The sequence below is a fragment of the Emiliania huxleyi genome (genome assembly GCF_000372725.1).
Source record: "Emiliania huxleyi CCMP1516 chromosome Unknown EMIHUscaffold_16, whole genome shotgun sequence".
NCBI lineage: Eukaryota > Haptophyta > Isochrysidales > Noelaerhabdaceae > Emiliania > Emiliania huxleyi.
The window spans coordinates 550035-573007 of NW_005200982.1; the positions used below are offsets into that span (position 1 = coordinate 550035).

At 64.6% G+C, this 22973-nt stretch overlaps 6 protein-coding genes across 6 annotated transcripts in view; 3 read left to right on the forward strand and 3 right to left on the reverse strand.

Moving 5' to 3' along the window:
- Positions 1–2044, reverse strand: part of EMIHUDRAFT_426590 (hypothetical protein) — a gene marked incomplete at its 5' end in the record, with an annotated part of 2474 nt that extends 430 nt beyond the window's left edge. The window contains 4 exons of the mRNA XM_005785548.1: positions 161–257; positions 326–457; positions 837–1076; positions 1745–2044. Coding sequence (XP_005785605.1) covers positions 161–257; positions 326–457; positions 837–1076; positions 1745–2044 — 769 coding nt within the window. The remainder of the gene's footprint in view (positions 1–160; positions 258–325; positions 458–836; positions 1077–1744) is intronic.
- Positions 2045–3923: 1879 nt separating this feature from the next.
- On the forward strand, positions 3924–5393 carry EMIHUDRAFT_98873 (hypothetical protein; the record flags this gene model as incomplete). The annotated part of the gene is made up of 1 exon (XM_005785549.1): positions 3924–5393. The coding sequence occupies one exon, from the start codon at positions 3924–3926 to the stop codon at positions 5391–5393; it is 1470 nt and encodes a 489-aa protein (XP_005785606.1).
- A 616-nt stretch (positions 5394–6009) lies between these two features.
- Positions 6010–10106, reverse strand: EMIHUDRAFT_98874 (hypothetical protein; the record flags this gene model as incomplete). The annotated part of the gene is made up of 7 exons (XM_005785550.1): positions 6010–6297; positions 6768–6935; positions 7164–7430; positions 7552–7611; positions 7730–7978; positions 8094–8194; positions 9599–10106. 7 exons carry the CDS (start codon positions 10104–10106, stop codon positions 6010–6012), a joined length of 1641 nt encoding a protein of 546 aa, XP_005785607.1.
- Positions 10107–13798: 3692 nt separating this feature from the next.
- On the forward strand, positions 13799–14227 carry EMIHUDRAFT_202402 (hypothetical protein; the record flags this gene model as incomplete). The annotated part of the gene is made up of 2 exons (XM_005785551.1): positions 13799–13984; positions 14171–14227. 2 exons carry the CDS (start codon positions 13799–13801, stop codon positions 14225–14227), a joined length of 243 nt encoding a protein of 80 aa, XP_005785608.1.
- Positions 14228–14628: 401 nt separating this feature from the next.
- On the forward strand, positions 14629–15099 carry EMIHUDRAFT_434080 (hypothetical protein). The gene has a single exon (XM_005785552.1). The coding sequence runs from the start codon at positions 14640–14642 to the stop codon at positions 14898–14900; it is 261 nt and encodes an 86-aa protein (XP_005785609.1). The 5' UTR covers positions 14629–14639; the 3' UTR covers positions 14901–15099.
- Positions 15100–15663: 564 nt separating this feature from the next.
- EMIHUDRAFT_202403 (hypothetical protein) lies at positions 15664–21663 on the reverse strand (the record flags this gene model as incomplete). The annotated part of the gene is made up of 11 exons (XM_005785553.1): positions 15664–15706; positions 15886–15974; positions 16059–18269; positions 18423–18508; positions 20061–20091; positions 20200–20280; positions 20388–20468; positions 20575–20621; positions 20829–20893; positions 20999–21113; positions 21321–21663. 11 exons carry the CDS (start codon positions 21661–21663, stop codon positions 15664–15666), a joined length of 3192 nt encoding a protein of 1063 aa, XP_005785610.1.
- Positions 21664–22973: the final 1310 nt, after the last annotated feature.

A 22973-nucleotide genomic window follows, 5' to 3' on the forward strand; every position in this document is an offset into this window, starting at 1 on the left:
CCCTCCCTCCCCCCCCGGGCCCCCTTCCCACCCACAACCCAAAAGAAATTGGCAAGGGCCTCGCGCACACAATCGATGCGACCCTCCTTGCGCGTGGTGTGCCCAAGTCCCCGGGGGGGGGGGGGGGGGGCTTGAGCGAAGACTCTCTCTTCAGGCGCGCCGTCGACGAGGCCCGTGACGGTGAACACGCCGCCGATGATGGCGCACAGCTGCGTGAGGAAGGACGCCAGCGACTTGCGCTCCGTCTGCACCAGCACCTGCATCGGCGACATGTCGTACGAGAAGACACTTCCTAGACACTTCCTAGACACTTCCTTGTTCACACCTGCATCGGCGACATGTCGTACGAGAAGACGGCCGACGGGAGCGAGCCGCCGTCCTGGTAGTTGTTCGAGTTTGCGGTGTACTGGTACGTGTCGATCTGCCGCCGGCCGAGCACGTGCGAGGTGTGCACCACCTGGCACGCCGGGCGGGGGCGTGCTCAGCGAAGGTGGCCTCGCTGCTGCTATGTGCTGCTGCTGCTGCAGCTGCTGCTGCTGCTGCTGGCGCTGGCCGCAGCATCTGCTGGCGCGCGCTGGCCGCTGCTGCTGCTACTACTGCTGTTGTGCTGCTGCTGCTAGTACCTTCGCGTGGCACACCGTATGGACAGTGCGGGGAGGCAGCGGTCTTGCTGAAGAGCGGGCAGCGAGCAGCAGCGGGATGGGGAGGTGCGGCGGTGGGGGCGTGGCGGTGGTGGTGGCGCGAGGGGACGGGGGAGGGGGAGGGAGAGGGAGGGAGGGGGGCGGGGGGGGGGCCTTGAGGTAGTGCTCCAGCGTGGTGTTTTGGCCCGTCGCGACGTGCAGCGTGCGGGCGAGCACGTCGTGCGCTGCGGCAACGTCGTCGGGCAGGAGCCGCAGCATGGCCGGCGTGAGGGGGCGGCCGAAGGTCATGCGGCCGATCTCGTGCGTCATGTTGAGCTGTCCGGGCTGGAACGAGTGGGCCTTGGAGTGGGCCGAGATGTGGAAGTTTCCAGGCACGCGGTTGACGAGCACCACTCCCTTGACAAGGCAGCCCTCGCCGACCCCGCCCACCTCCGACTCTCCCGAGCGGACTGCCTCCTCGTGGTCGTCATCGTGCACGTTCTCCTCGACGAAGCGCTCGAGCGCCTCGTGCGTACGGTCGCCGACGTACGACTCGTGCGAGACGGCGGCGTGGTGGCGGTACACGCGCACCGTCGGAAAAGCGTGGATATGCTGCTCGCGGCAGAGGTTCGCGCCGGCGCCGGTGCAGTCCGCCTTGGCCATCAGCACGTCGCGAGCAAACGGCTTCTGCATCACGTTGGCGTACGCCTCCTCCCACACGGGCTGAAGCCTCCGCGACCACGGGCACCACGGCGCGTAATAGTTGACCAGCACGAGCTTCCGCGAGCGCGCCGCCTCGCGCATGCCGTCGACGTCGAGCTCCGGCGACACCTTGGGCACCGGCACGCCTAGGTCGACGCTCCGCGCGACCGCGTGCTCCACAGGCCGTGGTCTCGCCGCTGCTCGGCCCAGAACGCCGCCGTCCGCGTCAAGCCTGCAGCGGTGGGTGAGGGCGGTGGGTGAGGGGGTGGGGGGGGGGGGGGGGGGGAGACGTAGGAGAGGCGAAGGAGAGGCGAAGGAGAGGCAAAGGAGAGGCGTGGCGACGCACGAGCCGCGGCGTGGCGCAGCGGGCCAAGGGGAGGTGGTGGGGATCATGATGGCGCTGCCGCGCACCGGGTCTTGACGATGTTTGCGGATACGTTCTGCAGGTGTGTGCCCATCACGTCGGCGATGTCTACCGAGGCGAAGCGACAGGGCAGGTGGTGCAGCGTCACGTTGAAGTTGATCTGGATCTTCTTCTCCTGTGACTCATCGAGCCGCACGCTCGTGACTGTCTCGATCTGCAAAAAGCTGCGAAAGTTGGAGACAAAGAGGTAGGCCATGGCGAGCGACGAGAGGAGAGAGATGGTGCCTCCCGCGAGGGTCGCCTCCGTAAGATCCGCTGGCACCTTGCGATAAAAGTGAACCGATTTGAGCCACTCCATGATGCTTTGCAGTCTGGCGCCGGCGTGCTGGCGTAAGGGAATTTCTTTTTTCTTTGTGAATAGCTCCGCCGTTCAGGAGGCAACCGATGCGAGTCGACTGGTGTGTGTCGTCGTGGTTTCGTATCAAGAATACTCACCCACACTTTTTTTCTTTTCAGCAATTCGTTCCTAACATGGGACGACCGCGAGGTGGCATGGGTTGCAGCGAGAATCGGCGAGAGACTGAGGGCCCAACTTCAGAAGTATGGTTCTTGCACTTGTGCAAGATTGGGCGTCTTCTGCCGCAGTCCCTTTGATGCCGAACAAACACAAATCTTGATGCCGTGGCGCGTGGGGGCCACCTCGAACCCCTAGCCAGGGATTCGAGCGGAGGGTGCCCCGGATTCATCTATCCGTCGGGCCCCGGTACATTCATTAGAACTGATCACTTTGTGCAGCAGCCGTCCCTTCGCCGACTGGACGGCAGTGCGCTGCGCTGTCGCTCTGTCGAGCACGCTCTCGTGCTTCGTTGTGGCCCACCCTGTCCCACCCGTGTGTGATCAGTGTCTACGGAGGGGAGTGTCTTTGGCTCACGCCAGGGCGCTCGTTGCTCCTCCCTCTCTTTGTATCTTCCATACTGCGTTTATGTGAGTGAGTGAGTGAGTACACACACACACACACACACTGCGTTTATCAGAAGATTCGTGCTTTTTGGCGTTGGGTTGGGTTGTTGGGTACCCTTGGGTTGTTTCGCGTGAGGGTGCGGCCGGGGTGGGGCGCGCGGGGGGGGCGGCGGGTGTGCGGGATGTCTGTGGGCCCGAGAGCGATATGCCATGTCCGCCTTGGCCCTTGCGGTTGTTTCATCACATCGAAGGCTAAGAATAGAAAATAAGTTTTTATTCGACACAGAAAACCGAGCGTCCTTCCCGGCAGCGACTCTTGGGAAGGATCTCGCAAGCAGCCTCCCCAAACAATGACCAGGACGGAGGCGCGGACCGGCCAGCCGCGTCAGCCGCGGTCAACGGAGCGGGATGCCGCGATCGCGCGCCGGCAGCAGGCGCTGGCAGCCAGGACGGCGCCCAGGGATAGGAACATGGCCAAACGCCAAGCGGGGCCGTCCACCGAGGCCCTGGCCCACAAGATGCCAGCGGAAGAGCCGCCGCGTCTCGCTGATCCCGGCCCTGGATGTGAGGTTACTGACTGCACTCCAAGTGCTCCAAGTGCCCCAACGTCGCGGGCGCAGATTTGTTTTTTATTTTTTAACTTCGGAGTGTGCTGTCATCCATGTGAGAGAGATATTGTCTTGTTTTTTTTGTCCATGTGTCGTTTCCAAAAATCTCTCTCTCTCTCAAAACACGCAAGGTGAAGAGAGAGAAGTGAGTATTCTCTTTGTTTGTTTTTTAAGCCAATTGTATTCTCTACACTCACGCAAGGTGAAGGTCACCCTCTCTCGAGTTGTCGAGTTGCTACAGTGCTACACCCACACCAGGGCGGCGAGCCCATGCCGCATCATGCGCGGGCCGGTTTTCTTTTTTTCTTTTCGCCTTGAATGAGGACACTTACCTGCCGCGGCAAGTGCTCGCAGCTGATGCTCGCAGCAATGGTGATGCTCGCGCCCGCCGCGCCGCCGCCGCCGCCGCCGCCGCCGTTTTCGCCACTGCCGCCGGCACAAACGTGGTCAGAATACCTCAGGCGGTGGTCGCCGGCGAGTTACTCGTCTCTCGGCTCTCTTGTTCGCTGGAAGAACTCACCACCGCCGCCACACTCGCCGCTGCCGCCGCCGCTTGCGCCCCGACGAGCGTCACCGCCGCCGTCCACGCCGCCGCCACGAGCGCCGCCAACGCTGCCCTCGCCAGCGCCTCTGGCCTTGACGCGCCGGATCTTTGCCTCGCCATCGGGCATGTGCCGCACTCGAGAGGGCGACGGCGTCTACAGCGAGATCTGGGAGCTCTCCCAGTCCCAGTGCGAGGCTCGCTGTGTCGTGGACGGAGGGTGCGTCGCCTATGAGCACAGCACCTTCCCGCGAGGCGGGGCGCGAGGCGGCGCCTACACCAGGTGCGAGCTGCACACCGTGCCGGTGACGCACACCGTCCCAGCCTCGTTTCCCGTCGTCTGCCGCGTGCTGCAGCCCGCCTCCGCCAATCCGCCCTCGAGGGGGCGAGGCAGCAAGCGCCCCGGCAGCCAGACGCGGCAGCGGGGCGCAGAGTCGTCGTCGCTTCCGCTCCCCGCCGCCCGGTACGCCTTTTCCAGCTTCGTCACCCCGACGCCCCGGCTCGCGGCGGCCTTCCTAGTCGACTACCTGGGCGCAACCCTGCTCGAGGACCCGCGCACGTTTCAGACTCGCGCGGCCGCGCACGGCAGGCTTGTGGCGGCAGTCCGCTTCCGGCCCGGCAGCACGAGTCAGGCCACGCAGGCGCTGCGGGCCGACACGCGTCACCTGAACGAAGGGCCGCACGACGTCTACTTCGTCAGGAGCGACGAGCCGCCCGCCTCGGAGGGCAGCCTCCTCACCGCCGAGCGGCTCGCCGACGAGATGTCAAAGGTGCACCGCTTCGGCGTGCAGGAGACGTGGGACTGGTGGCAGGACTGGCACCTGGCGCTGTGGACGGAGAACCTCGACGCGGTGCTGGTCAGGCTGCTGCGCGACGGTGTGCCCTTCGTGACGCGCGGCACGTCTGCGTACGTGGAGATACCCAGGGGCATCACCTTCCAGCTGCAGGGACTCAACATGAGTCTCGCCGCGACCGAGCCCTTTAACTTTTGCCGAGCCACGACCCCAACCTCGCGCCTCCCGACCCCACCGCCGGGCGCGTGGCGCTCCGCAGTGAGGCCGGACGCGCCGCTGCCGCCGATCCCGCACCTGCAGGCCAAGCACCTCGCCCTGCCGACCGACACGCCGGAGGCGGCGCTGCAGCACTTGCAGCGCTTCATCGGCGGTGAGGGGCTCGGCGACGTGCTCGCCTTCCTGCAGCCGCGCTCGCACCGGTTCTCCAACGGCGAGTGCGCGATGCTCAAGTGGCAGCGCCTCGCCGACTTCGACCTTCACTTTGTGCACCAGTTCTCAAAGACGGACCAGCCGAGCGGCGGCTCGACGGCGAGCGTGCGCGACGTGCAGCGCCGCCTGGTGGCGGGGCACGCAAAGCACGCGGGCGAGGACGTGGGGCAGGTCGCCCTCGCGGACCCCGCGCTCTCGACGTTTCTCGGCAACGGGCTCGGGCTGCGCGTGAGCAGTCTCGAGCCCTTTCGCGCACGGCTCGACGCGGCGCGCGCGCCATACTACGTCCACTCGGGCGACAGCTCGCAGACCCGCCGCAGCCTGTACGTGCCGCTCGCCACAGGATTCATCGTGGAGCTGCAAGAGGAGAAGTGAGACTCCGAGGCGAGGACTGCGCCCTTTGTTGAGAGGGGACTGCCGGAGTTCTGCGCCCTTTGTTGAGAGGGGACTGCCGGAGTTCCCTCGCGCCTCGCGCCCCGCCTCTCCGCCGGACTCCGCCCCCGCGGTGCACCCAATTCCCATGTATTCAGTTATACGGGCTCACGGCATGAATGACGTATGTACACACCTCTCAGTCGGACCCGCGTCCAGTGCGTACAGTTTCAGAGTTACTAGAGCTAGCCGTACCTTCAGCAATGTATACGGTATCTATTCAATTATTGCATAATATTGATTGGGCTTTGGGGTGCTAGAGAGCGGGACCCGGCGGGGTCGACGGTGTGCGTGCGGTGCCGGTGGCGCACACGCAGCGGCCAGCGCGTATCGATATTACTCTCTCCGTCATGTCATCGGTCAAGCGTCACGCTCGGTCTTTGCTCATACATCTCCCACCTGATACTGTCACGTGTCAGTCCGTCCCACTGGGACACGAGACTCGAGCGAGAGCCGAGCCCCGTCACGCCCGAGACGACTCACGTGTCACGAGTGAGACGACCACCCCCGTCAGAGCAGATCTCACGACCACAGTACATAGAGATTTCACTCCCTGCATTCAGCCGGCTGGGCTGCTCTGCCGCACTGGCGGCGCGACCTGTCCGTCCGACTGCGACACGCAGTCGTTGACCCAGAGGCGCGCCGACTCGATGTCGGTGAACACTCGTGCAGGCTGGACAGGGGATAGGCTGCGAACTGCAAACGCAAAGCTTCTCCGCGACAGTACTCCGCCCGATATGATAAAGGCGACGCAGCGCACGCGCCCCGCGGCCGCGATGTCACTCGCGTCGTCCAGAACCGCGCGGCCATCCAGCGAAGTCACGTGGACACGGCGCAAGTCGTGCACCTAGCCGAAGTTCGCCTGGTGTGCTCGGATGGCTCTCCCGGCGTCGGCGTACGCTGCGTCGAAAGCGGCGCCCGTGCAGCGCTCCGGATAGCGTAGGGTCAGCATCGCGGGCGAAACGTCCAGCGTCGGTTGCTCACCCACGGCACCGGGCCGGTGCTTGCACTTTGAATGCCGTGGGGCTCCTGGTCCTGCCCGTGTCCGGGCGTGGAGATGCGAGGGTCTCGCCCCCCCTTGGCCTTGCTTCACCACTTTGTGTGTGTGGAGACGTTTACCTTACAACCTTACCAGTTACCTTACCACGTGCGAACACAGGAATAAGTGCGCAGCGACCCGTCATTCCGTAGGATTCCTCGAACACATTCCTCTAGTCAAGGCGTGGGGGCGCAGTGTGAGCTCGATGGTTGTGTTCCAATTTTCCGTGGAGCCATATCTAAGAACCTGGGAGCAGCAGGCATATAGCTGAGGGGCACCGCGAACACAGGCTGGGAGCCAGAGCCTTGCGAAGAGTGGGCGAAAGCCCCACCGCTCGCGATCGCCGCGATGAGGCAGACGAACACGGTGCAGAGCATGTTAGGCCAGCAGAACATGGGCCACGAGCCGGAGTCGGAGACGGATCCCTCCGTCGTGACCGTCGCGCCCTGAACAGGGGCGAGGGGCCGTCAGAATGGGTGTGAGCTACGGTTTAGGGGATGGCCGGCGCATGCAGGCGGCGAGCGCCGAGTCCGTGGTCGACGGCGTGGAGCCGCGGGGCGCCTTGCCGATGCCACCGACAGACTCGGGCGAGACAGACTCGCCCTGCGGCGCGCGCGACGCGCTGTCAAGTAAACGCGGGGCAGTGTGTGTGTCTGTGAGGAGCGGGCGCACACCGAGGACTCCTTGCCCGACTTCGCGCCCTTCTCCCTCCCCTTCTTCTCGTCGACCTCGTCGATCTCCGCCGCGACGTTCGTCTCGACGTCGTCGAGCAGATCGTACTTGTTGGAGACCTTCTTGGACTTGACCTCGCCCTTGTTGCGCCCGTTGTTGCGGCGCGGGTTCGACGGGGTCGTCCAGTCGGCGATGCCGTCGACCAGGTTGGACTCGCCCTTGCGCTCGATCTTGCGGAGCGGGGAGGGGGTCTTCCACTCGTCGATGCCCTGCGCCCGCGTGACGTGCGGCAGACGAGAGGTCACAGGGTCAATGCAAGTGCCCGCCTGTAGGACTCGCGTGTCCCCACAATACCCGCGTGTGCACAGAAGGGTGCTGGGAGGTGCTCACCGCCGGGGCGGGCTCCTCCTCTGGTAACTCCTTGGTCGAAACGTTCCAGTCGGCGTCGCCCTACGCGTCGAACGCGGGATGGGGTCACAGAGTGGGCCGGCAGACGCCGGCGCGCAGAATGCCAGGCGCTCGCCCCCGGGGCGGGCTCCTCCTCCGGAAACTCCTTGATCGGCGGCACCGGCGCGCCGCCGGCCGCCGCCGGCTTGAGGGCCGTGACGACCTTGGTGACCGGCTTGAGCGCCGGGTCGATCTTGATGGCGCCGGTCGCGTCAATGCCGTCCTTGAGCGGGCCGGGCTCGCCCTCGGTGCCGGTGCCGGTGCTGGCGGTGCCGGTGTCGATGCCATGCTTGAGCGAGACGGGCTCGGAGGGGATGCCGACGGCGTTGCCGCCAGATTCGATGACGGTCGTGTTGTCCGCCAGAGACGCCTGTCAGCCACAGAACGAGAGAGGGTCGTCTTGCAGGGAAGGCGCAGCGTTGCATGCGTTGCAGCGGCGCGCGCGTGCATACCCCCTCCCTCAGCCACTGCAAATTAACGCACACCTGCTTGTCAGCGAGCGGCGGCGGAGGAGAGAGCTTGAGCACGAGCTTGTTACCGGCGGCCGGCACGAACTCGAGTTTGAGCATGTTGATCGAATGAATTCCTGCAGAGAGGCAAGAAGCGGTTGAAGGTGGTGTCCCCGATGGGGGGTGCAGGCCAGCGCTCGATGGGGGGTGCAAGCCAGCGCTCAGATCTCGGGGAACATCCCCACGAAACGATCAGTCGCGCGATCTCGAGCCCGCCCGCCACCCACCCACCCAGCCCCGCAGCCCCCCCGCCAACCCGCCCCCCTCGCCCTCGCCTACACAGATAAAAAGAAATTCAGCCGGCGGCTGCACAAAAAATGGTGCTGCCCAAGGGCATGTGCATGCTGAATGGGAAGAGAGGGCGAGCCGGAGAGAGGAGAGCCGCGCCTACGGGCAGCACGCCGCGGCGTGAGCGTCGAGACGAGGCCGCCGGCACGCTCTCTCGCGTCCTCGGCGCTCGGACTGGAGCCGGGCGGCGATTGGCGAGCAAGCGAGAGCGGGTACATCGATGTAGGTCACGAGGCCCCGCCGTGCAGGGCGCTACGGGCTCCGGCCGGACGTGGCAGCGGCGGAGCGTCGCGACTCCGCCCTTTTTTCGCCCAACACGCTATCCACCGTCACCGACCCTGCCGCCAGCGCCGCGGCTTCGCGCCGCGCGCGCTCACGCTAGGACGCTCGCTCACCGCATCTCGGTTTGCGCATTGAGCTCTGAGGCCCCCATCACGCCAGGGATCCACGGCCTGTGAGGCGTCCCGCCGGAGGCCAGGATTGAGGCACCTGCGCCGTCGACTCGGCGAGACCCTCGCCATCACCAGCCTCTACCTGGGAATACCGCTCGGGTGGGACGTACGGCGGGGTCTCGGCCTTCCGAGGCGATGCACCACTCAGCGCCACAGCGCCGTGGCCCAAATTCGGCGCTGATGCAGCACTCAGCGGCCGGCGGGGTCGAAGCCAGCAAAGCGGGCCAGTGACTCAGGAACGACAACGAGTGAAGAGGATGGTTTCGTCAGTTCTGGAGGGCGGAGTATTTCAACCTCGCTGACGCGGCGGCCGGCGCCCTTGCGCCTTGGGGCTGTGATCCTGCAATCTGTGCGGTGCATTGTCAGTTTGTCTTTTTCGGTTTTTGTAACGTCTACGACATTCACGTAACGACATAAAAAACGTTGTAAAACTGTACAGTAATCAAAGTCCAAAAGGAAAGACGAGACATTGTGATTGTAATACGGTAGCTGTAAGGAAGTCCACCCGAGAGAGAGCAAGCTACACCTATAGCCTCCAAGCCAAATCGTCTTCACACGTATATTTTTGTCATGCGAGTTGCGATGCGCGCGACGCTCTCGGCGTCAGAATGGCTTCCACACGCCGAGCACAGCGCCGTCCTTCCACCAGCCGAGGTCGTGTTGATAGAGCGCGAAGGTGGCCTTGAACTCGTTGAACGTGATGACGCCGTCCGACGGGTCCGTGTCCAGGCGCTCCATCACCCGCGTCAGCATCGTCTCGAGCGCCTTGGTCGTCAAATGAGTCGATGCCGAGCATCTCGAGCGCCTTGGTGCTGAAGAAGGACGTCTCGAGGAGGTCGGCCTCGGTCTGCCGGACGGCCGACTTGAACTCGTCGAAGGACACCACGCCATCGCTGTTGGTGTCCATTTTCTTGGCCGTCCAGGTCATGAGGAGCTCTACGAGCGCTCCGGCATTCGTGTAGAAGCTGCTCCCGTCCGAGCCGGCCAAGCGCTTGGCGAGCGCATCGGTCGGGATGCTGGTCTCGCCCGGCACGCACATCCCCTCGAAGAGCTCCTTAAGCTTCGGGTCGTTGAGGCCCTTCGCTCCCAGACGCTCCACATCTTCTGACGTCAGCGAAGACAGGCTGCGACGCGGCATCATGGCAGCGACGACGGTCGCCGGGCGGAGCGGCGGTGAGGCGCGAACGAGACTCGAGGCGAAGCGCGCCGAGCGAGCCGAGGAGCGAGACATGAGGCCCGAGAGCGCCATGGCCGAGGGACAACACAGACGCCGACGCATCTTTCTCAGGGTGCGACCTTTGTGGGATGGTGCCAAGCTCATTGCTGGGTCCTCGCCGTGTGTACGACGGCGAGCACGCCCCGCTGCCGTTCGAGGAGCTAAAGTCGTCGGCCACCTCGCATCCGGACTCAGGGGGCATGGACGCGTTCCTCCCTGGGGGTCAACTCGAGCGGCCCCTATCTTGGCTCGGCCGAGCACGCCTGCCAGCGGGCCAGCGCACCTTCGAGTACTTACGGCAACTACCCCCGCCGCGGTCTTGAGCCCGCCGCGCGCAACCCGCATCCGCAGCAGGACTGCCTGCAACCGACGTGCAGCCCCACTACCTTCGATTGTGGGGGCAGGGATTGAGGACCCCTGTGCTATTTGTCCCGAGATATGTGGTGTTACTCGACTAGAGCCGTACGTCGCGACTCGTCGAGAGGGGGGACGTCTGGCCCCTCGAGAGGGCGGCCGACTCTGCAGCCGAGGCTGCTCCTGCTCAGAGGGGCCAGCCACCGCCAACGGCGGCGCGACCTTGCGGTGAGCGAGGTGGGGGCCGCCGTGCCGGGGTCCGCGCCCCTCCCGGAGGGTGAAGGCATGCCCGCGGTAGTGTGCGTTGCCTGCGTGCTCCAGGGTGCATTGGGCTCCACTCCGTTATGCCCGCCGAGGGGCGGTGGCCCATCGGCCGGCGGGGTGGAGCTCCGGTCTTGCTGCTTGCCCATCGATGCTGCGTCGGCCTTGCGGCCGGGCTATGCACTCGAAGGGGAGGGTGGGCGTGGACGCGGTGGCGTCCAAGCCCGGTGTTGCCAAGAAGTGTTGTCGCTCACGCGACGGGTCTTACGCTTACGTTTGCTCAAAGGGGGGGGGCTGGGGTGAATACGACACTCTGTCGCACTCACGGACTGAAGTCAGGAGACCGCCGGCGGCCCGAGACTGAACGACAGGGCCCGTACCGGGCCCTCACACGACTCTCGTGTGGCGTTCAGAGAGATCGCTACACACAATGGGACCGCCCGTCCTCCTCAATTCGATTATCGGGACCCCCGGGGGTCGTTACATGCGCCTTGTCACTCCGGTGCGAGCTCCATTCGCGGCTCCAATCGCCCCAAGTCACCACGGAGGACTGAGTGTCCAAAAACCCTCCTCCGTGACAAGGTCACACCGCGGGCGGCGGCTGGGGGCTCCGCGAGACAGCACGCGCCTGGTACTGCTTGCAGATGACCTCCCAGTTGGGGGTGTGCATCTCCCTCGCCCGGTGGTTGTCGAGACAGCGATTCAAAAAGAATAAAGGCCGGCAGGTGGGACAGAAAAAGAATTCTCTCGCACAGCACACAGGTTCGACACAGGTACCAAAAGAGGCACAGCCTGCGACGGACCTTTAGAAGGCGCCGTCGTTTAGAGAGAAGAAGAAGAAAATGCGGTCATCACCCGGTCGGCACCCTTGTGTCGGGACGCCACGTCGTGATCTCGCCCCTTGTGGTCAACACTGAGGTCGCCAACTGTGGACGCCAGCAGCTTACCTTTGGCTTGCTATTGGCATGCCTCTGGCTTGCCTCTGGACGACTCGGTCATCCGTCCTCGGACAGCTCCACCTCAGGCCCAATGCCTTGGCGGCGGCGGGTTGGGGAGCTGTCTCTCTGGGCGTCACGTTGCATACTGTCTTGCACGTGGCCCCAGTGGAGGTCTGCCCATGTGGGCCGGCCTCTTCCATGCCGCACCAGTACGGTTCCTGCGCTGCCTGCATTGCAATCGACATTGTGGCGGCATATGCGGCGGCATTGTGACGGAACGTCTGGGTGCGGCGGAACGTCGGCTCGAGAGGGCCCATCGCCGACGATATGATGCGCCTGCCCCACTGGCATGGGATCAGGGCGAGATGTCATCACGCGAGATTGCGCACGACTCGGACGATGGGGTTGAGCAAGCGGCCCAAAGTTGCGAGCCGACGGCGACGCGTGCTTTCGGCGTTTACGTTTTGATAATGATATGCTTGCTGTTCCCCTCTCCTCACGTTGAAGGATAACCTTCATAGCAGGCTATGTCCAATGAGCTTGTTGTGTCTGTGTGTCGCTCGTGTGTGTCGTCATCATCTGTCTCGCGTCCACCCATACCGCGCTGGTGTCCAGTCCGAGCCTGATTGTTCTTCACCTTCCTACATACATACATACAACCCCGTTCACGTTCACAGAAGGTGATCAGAGACAAGTTCACGCTTGGGGACCCGCTGTGTGCGGGGTGGGCCCCTGCCCAGAGACGACGGCAAGAAACCAAGGATGAAAGAAACAAGCGTCGCATATCACTCTCCCGCCCTCTGCGGAGCTCAGCGCCAGCGTGCGCCGCGGTAGCGCAACCGGAGCTGGCGCCTCACCCAAGGCGGCACCATACGTGTCCGTCGTGCGTTGTGGTGCCCCCAGCACGACTCGTTGGTTCGGCTAAAATGCCGCGCCAGCTCCACGCCCGGGTCCTTCTCGATGTCGATGACCAATGCGCACTGGCGTCCCGAAAGCGCTTTGCGGACGCGCCTCTCGTGCCGCAGGTACCATGTGCGCAAGCCGGACTCGTCGCGTGGGCGTATGGGGCAACGGGTGATCATACTCCCCAGCAGGGTGACCCCATTGGGGAGGCGCCACCCTCGGAGGCTCCTAATCCAGTGATCAACCGGGCGCGTCGTCTGAACGAAGCACGCCTCTGGGAAGAAGCGCAGCAAGTGGTCGAGGTGGTCGACTTGCGGGAAGACGCACCGGAAAGCGTCGTTCACCTCGGCGAGCACGTCCGCCGGCGTACCCAGCCTCGCCCGCAAGATGGCATCGGCATTGACTGTGCTCTGGCTCTGCGCAAATGCGAGGGTTGCGAGCATCGCGTGGGTCAGCGTGCCCCAGTCGTGCCGGGAGCACCAGCCCGAGCAGCGAAAGAATTCGTGCAGTGAGGTCGTGCCGCTCTTTGCGAGCCCAAGGTTGATCACGAGCGGCCGTTGAGGCAGCGCCGAGTAGTTTTCCGGGCATTCATACAGAGATGGAGAGTTTCCCATCGCAAGACGCGCGCTCGAGTTTCCAGTCTCAAGACGGAGCTCGAGCATGGTACGTGTGTCGGCCGCCTCTGTACCCCTGTCCACCCCACACGTGTATGTGTTTTTTTTGAGCTAGCCTTCGCCAAAAACGTGAATGCGAAGTGAATTTCTTCTTCTCACGCGCCGCTGCTCAGAAGAACCGGGCTCGCCCGCTGTGACCAGCACCTCTCACATGTCGCGCTCCCCTCGCGCCGCACGCACCGAGGAGGACGCCCCGCCCACGGACAGACTGGCCGAGCTGCCGCACGAGCTGCACCTCCGTGGGCGCCGTCGTAAAAAGAATTTTCGGAAGCGAAGAAGAAAATGCGTCATCACCAGGGCACCTCTCGAAGCTTGCTTGGTCATGTTGGTGGGCAGCAAGGCGAGCTCTCGCACCCGCCCGTGTCGAAGTCCCGCTTGCGCCCGTTCCTCCGTCCGTCCGCCACGGCCGCGCTGCAGCAGCGCCGCCGCCTCTCCTCCGCCTCCACCCTCCAATGCTGCAAAGCGCAGTTGCCCTGGCCTCGCTGACAGCAGGGCGAGCATTCCGCTATTGATCCTCACCGACACGTCGCCGCCCCGCGCGCCGCCGCAGGCGCTCCGCTCCGCTCGCGGCGTGGCGCCGCCGCACGTGAGGCACATGAAGGTGCTCGTCGGCGTGAAGCGCGTCATCGACTACGCCGTCAAGATCCGCGTAAAGCCGGACAAGTCAGGGGTGGAGACGGCGAACGTGAAGATGAGCATGAACCCGTTCGACGAGATTGCCGTCGAGGAGGCCGTGCGGCTCAAGGAGGCGAAGATCGCCACGGAGGTGATCGCCGTCTCTGTTGGCCCGACGGCTTCGCAGGCACGCGCCTTCAATCATCGGCTGCTCCCTCCCCCCCCCCCCCCCCCGGGGTTCCCTAGCCGGGGTTTCCCGTGGGCCAAGCCAATTGCCCCCCCCCCCCCCCACACCCCACACACACACATACACCCACCCACCCACACCCTATGCCGCTGCGTCGCTCCGCAGGTCGAGACGGTCGACGAGCTCGTGGACAAGCTCAAGAACGAGGCCAAGGTGATCTAGGTTTGCTAGATCGAGGCTGGCCCCACTCGCTGGTTTGCGGCAGCCTCTCCTGCCCATTGCCCCAGTGGAGCGGTGCGGGTTGCTGCAGAGGGTGCGGTGTTACTCTCCGGCGGCGTCGAGGTCGCGCACGTTTTCTCATTATTCAGGTTTGCTCGTGCGTGTGTGTGCCCCGACCGGTCTCTGTCACGTGGCTCGTGCGCGCGCCCCTGTTGGGGACGCTGCAGCCTCCAGCTCTGTGAAACGCTCTTCCTAACGTCGCCCCCCATTATTTCGTATTCGCCACCCGCCCCCACCGACGCGCGACGGACGGACGCAACACAGCGGGAGCGAGCCGTGTGGGGACGGAAAGGCCGCCCAGCAAGCGCGCAACGAGCGCCACACGTGTGGCGGGAGTGGACTCGGTCTGTACGGTATGTCGATCGGCTCGCTGGCGCGTCGTGCTTATACAACATCCACAAGCCCCGAAATGAGAGGAGCTCTCTGGCCCTGGGCCTGGCCACACGACTTGCGGCGCACGACTGGGGACTCTCGAGAAGCGTCCACACAGACAATCACACACGATACCCGGTTTCTCTCCATCCTCCATCGGGGGAGGCTACATCCGTTTGGGTGGGCAGCGCTACTTATTGGAATGGCTGGCAGGAAGTCCTCTGGCAGTCGCGCGTACAGATGAACGGCTCGCCATCCTTGCAGGTGCACCTCGAGGCGATGCATGCGCACTCCTCTCCCGCTTGGCAAACGCTTGATGCGTTTGTCGAGCTGCAGAAGAGCGTGTCTTCGGGCGGCCAGCTCCACCCATCGCACGCGCCACTGAGCTCGCGCCCCGGTGCGGCCAAGGTCGAGTGACAGAGGGCGACCACAGCGAGCATTAGAGGTTGCACGGCGGGGTCGCCACAAGGAGCGAAAGGTGCTTCAGCTGGTTTTTTGTTTTTCTTTTCTTCACTCGCCGTCGATGTTACGAAACACAAGGCGGACACACGCATGGCATATCGCTCTCGGGCCCACAGACATCCCGCACACCCGCCGCCCCCGCGCGCGCCCCACCCCGGGAGAAAGGGGACTGAGGGAGGGTGTAGAGGATGTAGATAGGTAGGGCTGAGGGAGGGTGTAGAGGATGTAGATAGAGTGTAGAGCGCTGTAGAGCTGTAGAGCTGAGCTGCCCACCCCAGCCAGGACAATGAGCGGTGGTCGTCCGGATGAACGCGCCCGCGTGATGATAGGCGTCCCCAGACAGATCGCAGCCAGTCGTGCCTTTTGGCGTACCCCTTTTGTTTGATTTGTACCCGCGTCCTGTGCCCCCGACATAGTTAGAGGCTGCGCAGGCCGTCCCGTTTGCTGTTTGCATAAAAAACGCCTGTTGCGCTGCGCGCGCGCGCCGGGGCTCTGTCTCACTCACGTGCCGCAATATGTGTCGGGGCATCTCGCCGAAATTCTTCCTATGCTGGGAGGCGCCGCTTCGCTCCGTTGAGAAGATAGCCCCTAAAGAAAAACGGCCGTGAAGCATTTGTTTCCGTAAAAGGAAGAATTTCACCACAAAGGAATGAAGTAAAACTCGCGAGAAAAAAGAAATCTCAGGTAGCGAGGGCACTTTTATCCGCAAGAGCACTACGCCTCAGCGGGTTCGTACTAGCGCAACCAAACTCCACATGGGTACTCACGGAAAGATGTGAGGGCCGCACTCGACCACAACTGTTGGCAGCGGCAGCGAGGAGGTGGAGCTGGCACTCGAGTCTTCCTGCACGCCGCCCTGTTGTGAGTTCTGCCGTGGTCCTCTCGGGTGCTGCAGCCCATATCTAAAGCGCGCGTGGGCGGCATCTCGGAGACGCGCCACCGCGATGCGGCGGCGAAGGAGCTGCCACTGCCGCCGCAGTATCCCCGCGCTGCACGGTGCCGCTCCCATGCCACGCAGCACGAGGTGCAGGCTCACCGGGCGGTGCTCTGTCGACGGGTAGAGCGGCACCGCCACCGTGTCGTAGAGCTTGTACGGCGACCGCTGCAGGACCTGCGGCGTCTGCTGAATGAAGTGCCGGAACGGGCGGCCACCGCAGCTAGGGTCCTGCTCGTGGACAAGCACGATGGCAATGCGCCGGTCCATCGCCGCTTGCACGAGGCGAGCGACGGTGCCGCCCGCATCGAGAAAGGTCTTATCGTTCAGGTAGAGCAGGAGGACGTAGTGTCCGGAGAGAGGGGCCGCGCTGGCTCCCTCGAACGCTTCATCCACATCGCGGATCATAACCATCTCGGATGCAGCAGAGCCGCCCCCCTCCCGCGCCGCCGCCTTGACCTCGTCTGCTACGCCAAAGGCGCCCTTGTTGCCGCGGCACGCAAGGATGGTGACGGGACCGCTGAAGGCGACGGGCCCTGCCTCACCGGGCACCGTCACCCCTGCAGCAAGCTCGGCCAGGCGGCTCGCGTAGAATGGAGAGTGCAGCAACATGCGCAGAGCGATGGCCTTGAGCGACTCGAGCTGAAAGGCGTTCACCCGCACCCACACGATCGGCTTCGCCTCCTCAAACACGCGCGCGATCATCTCGCCTGGCCCGCCGTAGGAAGGGTAGGCGGGCGGGACGACCTCGACGCAGTGCTCGCGGCACTCAGCCTGCAACGCCTCGATCGAGGCGCCGCCCTTCGCCGCGTCGGCCTCGAAGATGGGGATGAAGGGCCGGTTCGAGGCAAGCGCCGCGTACAGCTCGCGGCGACAGTTGAAGCTCTTGAAGTAGCCGGCGCTGAGGAAGACGAGAAAGGTCATTGCGTCAGCTACTGACTCCTCGAGCCTGCCCACGTCCTCGAGGTTATCGACGTCGAGCCAGATCCGGACGCCGGGCAGGAGAAGCTGGAGCTGGCGCACGACGGTGTGGGTCTGGTCCTGGCCGGTCCCCCACGCGTGCGAGATGAAGCCGTGGAAGTGGCATTCGGGGCACAACTCGAGGGCGGGAGGGCGACCGGTCGAGGCGAGGCGGATGGTGGGCATGCGGACGGCGCTGACTGTCTTGAAGAGGACGACGAGTAGCGACGCGGCCAGCATCGCGGCGGTGAGCACGATCACAAACTCACTCGCTCCGCGCGCGCTGTCGAAGCCGACGAGGGTGTAGCACATGCCCTCGTAAGCGGCACTCGCGCCCGGATCCGGGCAGAGCTGAATCACGATGCCCGAGATGAAGCAGCACAAGAGCAAGAGATTGGCGGTGCACGCGAGGTAGAGGTCATCGGTGCGCTTGAAGGGCCGGGCGAGGGCGAGAGCGGTAAGGTAGAGGCCCGAGACGACAGACGCGATGATGAGGCGGAGGAGCTTGGACGACCCGGTGTTTGTTTGGATGAAGAGCACCAGCGAGGCGAGGAAGAGCCTGCGGCTCAGATCGACGACCTCCCAGAAGAGGATGCCCGGGTCGTAGTCGCGCCAGAGGAAGCGGCTGGCTCGGGCGAGAGAGCCAACGCGCTGCGCCCGCACCTCGGAGCGGATCCAGAGGAGCAGCGCGAGGAAAGCGAGCGGGACGAGCACCGGCCAGAGGACGAAGAAGGCCCAGAAGTACGCGTCGAGGCCGCTGTACTCTTCGTCGTCAGCGCCGCAGAGCACATCGAGGTCGGCCACGAGGTAGCTGCGCTTCTCCCCGGTAATGTCGTTGAAGGCAAACGATTCGCACTGCTCCACCTTCAAAATGGTGCGAGAGACTGAGGGGAGCACGAGATAGGCGACGAGGATGGCCCAGTAGAGGATGCGGCGCAGCGTGGCACGGACAACGTCGCGACGGAGGTCGTCGGCGCGACCAGACATAAGCCACTCTGCGAGGGCGTGGCAGGCAAGGGCGGCGCCTCCAAGCAAAATGGCAACGAGAGGCCACAAGCCGGCGACCATGAGCCGGACTCGCATCGAGCCCATGCAGGCGCCCGGGTAGGTGAGGCCGATAACGTCGAAGCTGAGCGAGTCCATAAACTTGGTCCAGCGCGTAAAGGCCTCGTTGAGGCGGACGCCGTAGACAGGACCGAGCGTCGTAGCGATCTGGTAGAAGCCGACCAGGACCTTGAACTTGGGCTGGAAGCCGACCTGTGGCAAGGTGTACAGGTTGTTGGTGTATAAGGTGTAGTGTGGACGGGCGAATTCCATCCTATGCGGCGAAAAGCCTCTAGGCAAGTAAGGTGCAAGAGGCGCCGCGGTTGCGTGTGCGCGTGAGTTGTGGGGTGGGGCCTCGTAGCCAACCTGCGACTCGATGATGTCAACACGTGCTCTGAAGCGGCCCCACGCCTCGGTGCTGACGAGAGCACGGTGCGAGAGGAGCACCGCCCCTGCGAGAGCGACGATGACTCCCGCCAGGATGCCGAACCGCCCCGTCGTCGGGCAGTCGACGCAGCCTGACTCCGCGCGGCTGAAGTACTGCTCGTCGCTCACGCACCACTCGCAGCGCGGGCCCGTGTAGCCGAGATCGCAGCCCTCGCCGGCGCTGCCAGGAGCCGCCAAGCCGAGGCGGGAGGAATCCGCCTCCCCCGCACCGCCCGAGCCGCTGCAGTGGTCGGAGGCGTCGCACGCGTGAATCTCGGTGGTGAGGAGCGAGGCGCGCCAGTTACCGCGCGGGACGACGAGGGTCTCGAGAGTAGTGTTGGTCGCGCAGATGGCGTTTGGTGGGCACGCCTTGCAGTGCTTGGTCGGGAAACGGAAGACGTCAACCGGGAGGGCGGTCGCGTCCTGCAGGTAGAAGCCCTCCTTGCACACGGAGCAGGTGACGCTGCCGCTCCCGCTTGTACTGAGGGGGTGAGGGCAGGGGGTGCACTCGCCCATGCCGCGATTGGCGGCATAAAAGCCAGCAGCACACTCGACACATGACCCGGCTGCTTCAGCTGAAGAGAAGCCAATGGGGCACGGGCCGCCGCAGACGCTGCTCGACTGGTCCTCAGTGTCGGTCGAGCTGTTGAGGCCGGCGGCGCAGGCAAAGGGGAAGTCCTGGTTGACGGGCAGCAGCGGCAAATGGTAGAGGCTTTTGCCGAGGAGGGAGTGATCGCCTCTGGTCAAATTCCAGTTGCAAGGCTGCACGAAGGTCGGGGCCTGGCAGTACCACGAATCGCTGGCGTTGCAAGCCGCCCGCGTTTCGTTATCGGTGTGCCTGTCACAAGCCGCCTCCTTCTCGCCCGATGAAGGCTCGATCGCATCGCTCTCCGTAAGCGCGCAGTCGTCGCGGTGCTCGAGGCAAGCCGTCTGCTTGCACACGCCGCGCTCGTCGCAAGCCTGTAATAGCTTGCACCATCGCCTCTGGTCAACAACGTTGTTGCTGCACGAGGGGTAAGAGCACGCCTTCCGGTACACCTCGCAGCGCGCGTTTGGCAGCCAGCGGCCGGCCGGGGCGGGGAGGGTGTAGGAGACCTCGCCAAGAAGGAAGATGGAGCTCCCCTGACCCTCGGCAGAGCAGCCGCTGATGAGGGTGCCGTCGCTCAGGGAGGTGCTTCCGCCCGCCGAGTAGAGGCCGCCGCCAGACTCTGTGGCGATGCAGTTGGAGATGGTTGAGCGGGCCAGGCTGGCTGAGCCCGAGACCACGTAAACTGCTCCGCCTCGCGTGGCTTTGCAGGCAGAGATAGTGGAGTCGGTCACGATGAGGTCGGTGTCCCACGTGTATGTAGCTCCGCCGTCCTGCGAGAGGAGGGGCGAGAGGCAGCTGTGACTCTCTTAACCTTGTCTTCTCTTGTGGGCGGTGTGGCACGAGGAGAGAGCGGGGTGAGGCAGCTCCGTGGCCCTCTCTGTCGCTCGCCCCGCTGCCGTGCTGCGCTGCAGGGAGGGCATCTAGCTCTATGCGGCGCATATTGCGAGCCAAGCAGCTCGTCACGTTCGAGCCGATTATCGAGACCGCACCGCTGTCCTCCGCGTAGACGACGCCGCCGCGCTGGTTGCGAGGAGGAGCGGGGTGAGGCAGCCGTGTCCCTCTCTATCTCTCGCCCCGCTGCTTGCTGTGCGGCGCGGGAGGGAGAGCGGCTAGCTCTACGCGGCGCACATCGCCAGCCGAGCAGCCCGTCACAGTGGAGCCGATTATCGAGACCGCACCGCTGAACTCCGCGGAGACGACGCCGCCGTCCTGCGGTTGCGAGGAGGAGCGGGGTGAGGCAGCCATGTCCCTCTCTATCACTCGCCCCGCTGCCGTGCGGCGCTGCAGGGGTGCGGCTATAGCTCTACGCGGCGCACATGCACCGCTGAGCAGCCCGTCACGGTTGAGCCGGTTATCGAGACCGCACCGCTGTACTGCGCGTAGACGACGCCGCCCTCCTGCGGTTGCGAGGAGAGAGCGGGGTGAGGCAGCTGTGGCCCTCTCTATCTCTCGCCCCGCTGCCGTGCGGCACTGCAGGGAGGCGGCTAGCTCTACGCGGCGCACATTAGCCGAGCAGCCCCTCACATCCGAGTCGATGATCTCGACGTCGCCTGCGCCGTCCGCCTCCACAACGCCGCCGTAATCCGCCTTCCCGTTGACGAGCGTCAGCCCCCGCAAGGTGAGGCTGCAGCCGCCCGAGAGGTAAAAGAGCTTGGTCAATTCCTGGCCGTCGAGCGTCGCTCCCTCTCCGCTGCTCGCGACGGTCACCTTGATGGTGGAGGTGCAGCTGATCTCGCTGCTCAGCTTGAAGTCTGCACTGGGCGGCAGGTAGATGGAGATGTTGACAGCATCCCCCTCGATCAGGGAGCGGAGCAGATCCTCGCTCGCCGCGGCGACATCGAAGCCGGGGAAGGCCGGCGGCAGCGGGGGCAGCGGGGGCAGCGGGGGCAATGCTGGCGGCAGCGGAGGGGGGGGCGGCAGCACGCACGCTTTGTATCCAGCGCCAGGCTGATAATCTGGCGTCGTGCCTTTCAGGAACTGACACCAGCAGGTGCCGCTCCCCGAAGATGGTAAATTGGCAATTTCGCAGCCGGCAGCAGTTGCTAGCTCGATGCATGCGGCAGGCGAATCGGCGTACTCCATCGCATATTCGCCATCGGTGTTGCTGATCGAAGTAACCCAGTCGCACGTACTCCACGACAGAGGTGGTGACAGAGGTGGTGACAGCGACGAGAGTGGCGGCGGCGGCGGTGGTGACGGCGGCGGCGGAGGTGACGGCGGCGGCGGAGGTGACGGCGGCGGCAGTGCACATGCCAGCGGGAGCAGCGCAACGAGAAGAAGCAGCCACGCGCCGCGCTTCGACCCCGTCCGGCACCGCACACCGAAGCGCGGCGGCCACATCCACTCGCTCAGCAGCACGCCGCCGCACGCTTCGAGCAGCAGGAGAAAGAAGGCGGACCAGGATTGACCGCGCTGCCGGGCGCGGCCAGGCGCGGACGAGGAGTGCCCGTGAAGGTTGTTTGCTCGCGTCGGTCCGACGTCGCCGGTATGCACGTCGATCGCGCCGTCCGCAGGCCACGGTTGTGTCCCGCCACCGAAGTCGCTGCCAGTCCCGAGGAGCAGCCCAACTGGCTGCAACGGCCCGGTGTACATCACCACGTCACCAACCGAGCTCGTCGTTTGGTCACCGAGGAGCGGTCCGAAAGCACGCCTCAAATTCCAGGACGTGCCACTGGATGCATCCCTCTGCGAAAATATGCAGCCGTTACGGCGTGTTGCAACCCCTCGCGGTAAAACACCATCATGTCACCCTTCACGGGTGACAGCAAGCATTTTTGTTGAGTATATGAGCGACCCACCTCGAGGGTTGCTCCTGACTCTGGCCTTTTCTGGGTCATGTAGCCACACCTCGCCTCCTTGGTGCGAGTGGCTGCCCGTTCGACTCTGGGGAGGATCGAACCATCAACATGGATGGTACCGGTGAGATAGATCTCCCACAGGTCGACGGCGGTCTGCGAAGATTTGAGTCCCTTCGTGTGTGAGCTACGAAAAAGATCGAAAATAGTGCCCAAGGTAACCCGGGGGAACTCGCGTCCCGGAACCTCTGCCCTACCTCGAAACACGGCGGTATCGGATATACATTGCGCTGCTGCGCTCGAGATCGAGCTCCGGGAGGCCGCGCGGAGCTTCCAGGACGGGCTGCCGACGCTGATACTACATCTCCAATCCAATCACTCAGCGATCGCTGCGAGCCTCGCACGCGCCGCACGCGCCGGTGCCGGCGCATCACACCTCAGCCTCGAGGGGCCGGTTCCGCCGCGCAGTCGAGCAGCAGGAGCTCGGGGGCAACTTTGTCGACAAACATGGTGAGGAAAATTTCGGTGAGGGAGCGGCACCGGCGGCACGCCGGGACGAACCCGGACCGGTCATATTGTTCAGATCCACGGCGGCGAGCCGCCGCGAGCCCACCGGAGAAATGGGAGCCGCGGCACTAGACCGCGCCGCCAGCGAGGCGAGAGCAGCAGCCAACGACCGGCCGTGACATGGCAGTTAGAACGGCGGGATTTTCTTCCAGCATAGGGAGGAAAAATCGCGCCGCAGGCGCACACACACAGGCAGGGAGGAAGGGAGAAGTTCAGCTCTAGAGAGGCCGGTTCTAGCGAGCGGACTCGGGGCCGGTGCTTTGACGCAGCACAGTGTGCTTCGTGGTAGCATGAACTCAGAACGGCCCCCCGAGAGCGCCTCTTCGACGCCCACGGGTCCCGGGGGGTCGGAGGGGTTGCGAGAGGGCCCCGGCTATTTTTTGTTTGAATCCCGGAGGCCGTTCGAACATGAATTGACGTTCCACGTGCCCGTCCCCACGGCAAGGACAACATGCTAGCCCAGCAGGCCGCTCCCACCGCCGCCCGCGGCGGAGGCAAGGCGGCAAAGGGTGGCAAGGGCGGCGGCAAGGGCGGTGGCAA

What these genes read in the sequence shown, in the direction of transcription:
- EMIHUDRAFT_434080 (XM_005785552.1), top strand. Translation starts at nt 14,640, where the DNA reads ATGTCGATCGGCTCGCTGGCGCGTCGTGCTTATACAACATCCACAAGC.